The 7,500-nt window shown below is 52.5% G+C and overlaps 1 protein-coding gene across 1 annotated transcript in view; it reads left to right on the forward strand.

Moving 5' to 3' along the window:
• LOC127924014 (protein sidekick-1-like) overlaps window positions 1-7,500 on the forward strand; it is a 179,850-nt gene that overhangs the window by 135,848 nt on the left and 36,502 nt on the right. Inside the window, 1 exon segment of the mRNA XM_052508362.1 lies at window positions 4,009-4,079. Coding sequence (XP_052364322.1) covers window positions 4,009-4,079 — 71 coding nt within the window.

The following is a 7,500-nucleotide window of genomic DNA, read 5'->3' on the forward strand; positions in this document are numbered from 1 at the left end:
CTGTTATCACACTACAGGATGGTAGGAGACAGGAAGGAAGGAGGGAGGGAGGCTGTTATCACACTACAGGATGGTAGGAGACAGGAGGGAGGGAGGGAGGGAGGGGAGGAGAGGGAGGGAGGGAGGCTGTTATCACACTACAGGATGGTAGGAGACAGGAGGGAGGGAGGGAGGGAGGGAGGCTGTTATCACACTACAGGATGGTAGGAGACAGGAAGGAGGGAGGAGTTATCACACTACAGGATGGTAGGAGGGAGGGAGGGAGGGAGGGTTATCACACTACAGGATGGTAGGAGACAGGAGGGAGGGAGGGAGGCTGTTATCACACTACAGGATGGTAGGAGACAGGAGGGAGGGAGGGTGTTATCACACTACAGGATGGTAGGAGACAGGAGGGAGGGAGGGAGGCTGTTATCACACTACAGGATGGTAGGAGACAGGAGGGAGGGAGGGAGGCTGTTATCACACTACAGGATGGTAGGAGACAGGAGGAGGGAGGGAGGCTGTTATCACACTACAGGATGGTAGGAGACAGGAGGGAGGGAGGGAGGCTGTTATCACACTACAGGATGGTAGGAGACAGGAAGGAGGGAGGGAGGCTGTTATCACACTACAGGATGGTAGGAGACAGGAGGGAGGGAGGGAGGCTGTTATCACACTACAGGATGGTAGGAGACAGGAAGGAGGGAGGGAGGGAGGTAGGAGGGAGGGAGGGAGGCTGTTATCACACTACAGGATGGTAGGAGAGGGAGGGAGGGAGGGAGGGAGGCTGTTATCACACTACAGGATGGTAGGAGACAGGAAGGAGGGAGGGAGGCTGTTATCACACTACAGGATGGTAGGAGACAGGAAGGAGGGAGGGAGGCTGTTATCACACTACAGGATGGTAGGAGACAGGAGGGAGGGAGGGAGGCTGTTATCACACTACAGGATGGTAGGAGACAGGAAGGAGGGAGGGAGGCTGTTATCACACTACAGGATGGTAGGAGACAGGAGGGAGGGAGGGAGGGAGGCTGTTATCACACTACAGGATGGTAGGAGACAGGAGGGAGGGAGGGAGGGAGGGAGGGAGGCTGTTATCACACTACAGGATGGTAGGAGACAGGAGGGAGGGAGGGAGGCTGTTATCACACTACAGGATGGTAGGAGACAAGAAGGAGGGAGGGAGGGAGGCTGTTATCACACTACAGGATGGTAGGAGAGGAGGGAGGGGAGGGAGGCTGTTATCACACTACAGGATGGTAGGAGACAGGAAGGAGGGAGGGAGGGTTATCACACTACAGGATGGAGGAGACAGGAAGGAGGGGGAGGGAGGGAGGGAGGGAGGGAGGGAGGCTGTTATCACACTACAGGATGGTAGGAGACAGGAAGGAGGGAGGGAGGGATGGGGAGACAGGAGGGAGGGAGGGAGGGAGGGAGGCTGTTATCACACTACAGGATGGTAGGAGACAGGAAGGAGGGAGGGAGGCTGTTATCACACTACAGGATGGTAGGAGACAGGAAGGAGGGAGGGAGGCTGTTATCACACTACAGGATGGTAGGAGACAGGAAGGAGGGAGGGAGGGAGGCTGTTATCACACTACAGGATGGTAGGAGGGAGGGAGGGAGGGAGGCTCTTATCACACTACAGGATGGGACAGGAGGGAGGGAGGGAGACTGTTATCACACTACAGGATGGTAGGAGACAGGAAGGAGGGAGGGAGGAGGGAGGGAGGGAGGGAGGCTGTTATCACACTACAGGATGGTAGGAGACAGGAGGGAGGGAGGGAGGCTGTTATCACACTACAGGATGGTAGGAGACAGGAGGGAGGGAGGGAGGCTGTTATCACACTACAGGATGGTAGGAGACAGGAGGGAGGGAGGCTGTTATCACACTACAGGATGGTAGGAGACAGGAGGGAGGGAGGGAGGCTGTTATCACACTACAGGATGGTAGGAGACAGGAGGGAGGGAGGGAGCTGTTATCACACTACAGGATGGTAGGAGACAGGAGGGAGGGAGGGAGGCTGTTATCACACTACAGGATGGTAGGAGACAGGAGGGAGGGAGACTGTTATCACACTACAGGATGGTAGGAGACAGGAGGGAGGGAGGGAGCTGTTATCACACTACAGGATGGTAGGAGACAGGAGGGAGGCTGTTATCACACTACAGGATGGTAGGAGACAGGAGGGAGGGAGGGAGGCTGTTATCACACTACAGGATGGTAGGAGACAGGAGGGAGGGAGGGAGGGAGGCTGTTATCACACTACAGGATGGTAGGAGGGAGGGAGGGAGGGAGGCTGTTATCACACTACAGGATGGTAGGAGACAGGAAGGAGGGAGGGAGGCTGTTATCACACTACAGGATGGTAGGAGACAGGAGGAGGGAGGGAGGGAGGGAGGCTGGGAGGGAGGTAGGAGACAGGAGGGAGGGAGGCTGTTATCACACTACAGGATGGTAGGAGACAGGAGGAGGGAGGGAGGCTGTTATCACACTACAGGATGGTAGGAGACAGGAAGGAGGGAGGGAGGGAGGGAGGGGGGAGGCTGTTATCACACTACAGGATGGTAGGGAGGGAGGGACTGTTATCACACTACAGGATGGTAGGGAGGGAGGGAGGGAGGCTGTTATCACACTACAGGATGGTAGGAGGGAGGGAGGGAGGCTGTTATCACAGGGACAGGATTGTAGGAGACAGGGAAGGAGGGAGGGAGGGAGGGAGGCTGTTATCACACTACAGGATGGTAGGAGACAGGAGGGAGGGAGGGAGGCTGTTATCACACTACAGGATGGTAGGAGACAGGGAGGGAGGGAGGCTGGGAGGGACAGGAGGGAGGGACAGGAGGGAGGGAGGGAGGCTGTTATCACACTACAGGATGGTAGGAGACAGGAGGGAGGGAGGGAGGCTGTTATCACACTACAGGATGGTAGGAGACAGGAGGGAGGGAGGGAGGCTGTTATCACACTACAGGATGGTAGGAGAGGGAGGAAGGAGGGAGGGAGGGAGGCTGTTATCACACTACAGGATGGTAGGGAGACAGGAAGGAGGGAGGGAGGCTTTATCACACTACAGGATGGTAGGAGACAGGGAGGGAGGGAGGGAGGCTGTTATCACACTACAGGATGGTAGGAGACAGGAGGGAGGGAGGGAGGCTGTCACACCAGGATTTATCCATTTTCAGGATGGTCCATCTGTTATCCACTCTGGTCCATCTACAGGATGGTCCATCAGGATGGTAGGAGACAGGAGGGAGGGAGGGAGGCTGTTATCCACAGGATGGTAGGAGACAGGAGGGAGGGAGGGAGGCTGTTATCACACTCAGGATGGTCCATCTGTTATCCATCAGGATGTAGGAGACAGGAAGGAGGGAGGGAGGCTGTTATCACACTCAGGATGGTAGGAGACAGGAGGGAGGGAGGGAGGCTCTTCATCTACAGGATCTCCATCTGTCCATCTGGTCCATCACTCTGTTATCACACTCAGGATGGTCCATCTATCCATCAGGATGGTAGGAGACAGGAAGGAGGGAGGGAGGCTGTTATCACACTCAGGATGGTCGGGGAGCTGTTATCACACTACAGGATAGGAGACAAGAAGGAGGGAGGGAGGGAGGGAGGGAGGGAGGGAGGGAGGGAGGGAGGGAGGGAGGGTGGGTGGGAGGGAGGGAGGCTGTTATCACACTACAGGATCTTTCTCCATCTGTCCAAATTAAGATTTTTCCATTTTCTTTCCATCTGTCCTTCTCTCCATCTGTCCATCTGTCCATCTGTCCATCTCTCTTTCTTCATCTCTCTCCATCTGTCCATCTGTCCATCTCTCTTTCTTCATCTCTCTCCATCTCCATCTGTCCATCTCTCCATCTCTCTCCATCTCTCTTTCTCCATCTGTCCAACTCTCCATCTGTCCATCTCTCTCCATCTGTCCATCTCTCCATCTGTCCAACTCTCCATCTGTCCATCTCTCTCCATCTGTCCATCTCTCTCCATCTGTCCATCTCTCTTTCTTCATCTCTCCCTCTGTATAGTTCCTGAGGAGGCTCCAGTGATAGTATCAGTGAAACCCTCTACTACTACCTCTGTTCTGGTGCAGTGGCAGGTACACACACACCTCGCGAAACACACACACACACACACACACACACAACACACTAAACATATCCAGATCGCTCAAGATTGACTTTGAAATTGGACATCTGTCGGGAACTGGGAAATGCATTCAAAACCGGCCACTAGGCTTTACCTAGCATAGACTTGTAGATAACCTGTAGCCACTAGGCTTTACCTAGCATAGACTTGTAGATAACCTGTAGCCACTAGGCTTTACCTAGCATAGACTTGTAGATGACCTGTAGCCACTAGGCTTTACCTGGCATAGACTTGTAGATAACCTGTAGCCACTAGGCTTTACCTAGCATAGACTTGTAGATAACCTGTAGGGGGAGTGAGCGTTTAATGTTTGGAGCAACTTGGAACTTTGACCTTTGGATTAAAGGGAGATATGAGTCTCCAGCTTCAGTGATTTTTGCAGTTCGTTCCAGTCATTGGCACCAGAGAACTGGAAGGAAAGGTGGCCAAAGGGGGTGTTGGCTTTGAGGATGACCAGTGAAATATACCTGCTGGAGCGTGTGCTACGGGTGGGTGCTGCTATGGTGACCAGTGAGCTGAGATAAGGTGGGGCTTTACCCAGCAAAGACTTGTAGATAACCTTGTAGATAACCTGTAGCCAGTGGGTTTGGCGACGAATATGTAGCGAGGGCCAGCCAACGAGACCATACAGGTCGCAGTGGTGGGTAGCATATGGGGCTTTGGTGACAAAATGGATGGCACTGTGATAGACTACATCCAGTTTGCTGAGTAGAGTGTTGGAGGCTATTTTGTAAATGTCTTTGTAAATCGCCAAAGTCAAGGATTGGTAGGATAGTCAGTTTTACGAGGGTATGTTTGGCAGCATGAGTGAATAAAGCTTTGTTGAGAAATAGGAAGCCGATTCTAGATTTAATTTTGGATTGGAGATGCTTAATGTAATGCATTTTAAAGCAGTTGGAGGCCACGGAAGGAGAGCTGTATGGGATTGAAGCTCATTTGGAGGTTTGTTAACACAGTGTCGAAAGAAGGGCCAGATGTATACAGAATGGTATCGTCTGAGTAGAGGTGGATCAGGTAATCACCAGCAGCAAGAGCGACATCATTGATGTATACAGAGAAAAGAGTCGGCCTGAGAATTGAACCCTGTGGCACCTCCATAGAGATCGCCAGAGGTCCAGACAACAGGCCCTCCGATTTGACACACTGAACTCTATCAGAGAAGTAGTTGGTGAACCAGGCGAGGAAGTCATTTGAGAAGCCAAGGCTATTGAGTCTGCCGATAAAAATGCAGTGATTGACAGAGTCGAAAGCCTTGGCCAGGTTGATGAAGACGGCTGCACAGTACTGTCTTTTATCGATGGCGGATATTATATCGTTTAGGACCTGGAGCATGGCTGAGGTGCACCCATGACCAGCTCGGACCAGCTCGGAAACCAGATTGCATAGCGGAGAAGGTATGGTGGGATTCGAACTGTTCGGTGATCTGTTTGTTAACTTGGTTTTAGAAGATTTTAGAAAGGCAGGGCAGGATGGATATAGGTCTATAAAAGTTTGGGTCTAGAGTGTCTCCCCCTTTGAAGAGGCGGTTGACTGCGGCTTTCCGATCTTTGGGGATCTCAGACGACACGAAAGGTTGAACAGGTAATAGGGGTTGCAAGATTTTCAGCGGATAATTTTAGAAAGAGAGGGTTCAGATTGTCTAGTCCTGCTGATTTGTAGGGATCCAGTTATGGGACTTTACAGAGTCCCTAAACATTTTGGAATTAGTGCTACAGGATGCAAATTTCTGTTTGAAACAGCTAGCCTTAGCTCTCCTAACTGACTGTGTATATTGGTTCCTGACTTCCTTGAAAAGTTGCATGTCGCAGGGGCTGTTTGATGCTAATGCAGAATGCCACAGGATGTTTTTGTGCTGGTCAAGGGCAGTCAAGTGAACCAAGGGCTATATCTGTTCTTAGTTCTACATTTTTTGAATGGGGCATGCTTATTTAAGATGGTGAGGAAATTACTTTTAAAGAGCAGGCATCCTCTACTGACGGGATGAGGTCAATATCCTTCCAGGATACCCCGGCCAGGTCGATTAGAAAGGCCTGCTTGCTGAAGTGTTTCAGGGAGCGTTTAACAGTGATGAGTGGAGGTCGTTTGACCGCTGACCCATTACGGATGCAGGCAATGAGGCAGTGATCGCTGAGATCCTGGTTGAAGACAGCAGAGGTGTATTTAGAGGGCAAGTTGGTTAATATAATAATATATAATATATAATAATATATGCCATTTAGCGGACGCTTTTATCCAAAGCGACTTACAGTCATGTGTGCATACATTCTACGTATGGGTGGTCCCGGGAATCAAACCCACTACCCTGGCGTTACAAGCGCCATGCTCTACCAACTGAGCTACAGAAGGTTAGGATGATATCTATGAGGGTGCCCGTGTTTAAGGCTTTGGGGAGGTACCTGGTAGGTTCATTGATAATTTGTGTGAGATTGAGGGCATCTAGCTTAGATTGTAGGACGGCCGAGGTGTTAAGCTGGTCCCAGTTTAGGTCACCTAACAGTGCGATCTCTGAAGATAGATCTGGGGCAATCAATTCCCATATGGTGTCCAGGGCACATCTGGTGGCTGAGAGGGATCTATAACAAGTGGCAACGGTGAGAGACTTGTTTCTGGAAAGGTGGATTTTTAAAAGTAGAAGCTCTAATTGGTTGGGCACAGATTGCAACTCCGCCCCCTTTGGCAGTTCTATCTTGTCAGAAAATGTTGGGCCCAATCCTAAACCAGGATTCAGACACGGCTCGGACATCAGGGTTGGCAGAGTGTGATAAAGCATTGAATAAAGTAAGCTTACGGAGGAGGCTTCTGATGTTAACATGCATGAAACCAAGGCTTTTACAGTTACAGAAGTCAACAAATGAGAGCACCTGGGGAATAGGTGTGGTGCTGGGGGCTACGGGGCCTGGGGAATAGGCGTGGTGCTGGGGGCTGCAGGGCCTGGGGAATAGGTGTGGTGCTGGGGGCTACGGGGCCTGGGGAATAGGTGTGGTGCTGGGGGCTGCAGGGCTTGGGGAATAGGTGTGGTGCTGGGGGCTGCAGGGCCTGGGGAATAGGTGTGGTGCTGGGGGCTACGGGGCCTGGGGAATAGGTGTGGTGCTGGGGGCTGCAGGGCCTGGGGAATAGGTGTGGTGCTGGGGGCTACGGGGCCTGGGGAATAGGTGTGGTGCTGGGGGCTACGGGGCCTGGGGAATAGGTGTGGTGCTGGGGGCTACGGGGCCTGGGGAATAGGTGTGGTGCTGGGGGCTACGGGGCCTGGGGAATAGGTGTGGTGCTGGGGGCTACGGGGCCTGGGGAATAGGAGTGGTGCTGGGGGCTACAGGGCCTGGATTCACCTCTACATCACCAGAGGAGGAGTAGAATAAGGGTACGACTAAAGG

This window comes from Oncorhynchus keta, unplaced genomic scaffold, assembly GCF_023373465.1.
Source record: "Oncorhynchus keta strain PuntledgeMale-10-30-2019 unplaced genomic scaffold, Oket_V2 Un_contig_349_pilon_pilon, whole genome shotgun sequence".
Classification (NCBI taxonomy): Eukaryota; Metazoa; Chordata; class Actinopteri; order Salmoniformes; family Salmonidae; genus Oncorhynchus; species Oncorhynchus keta.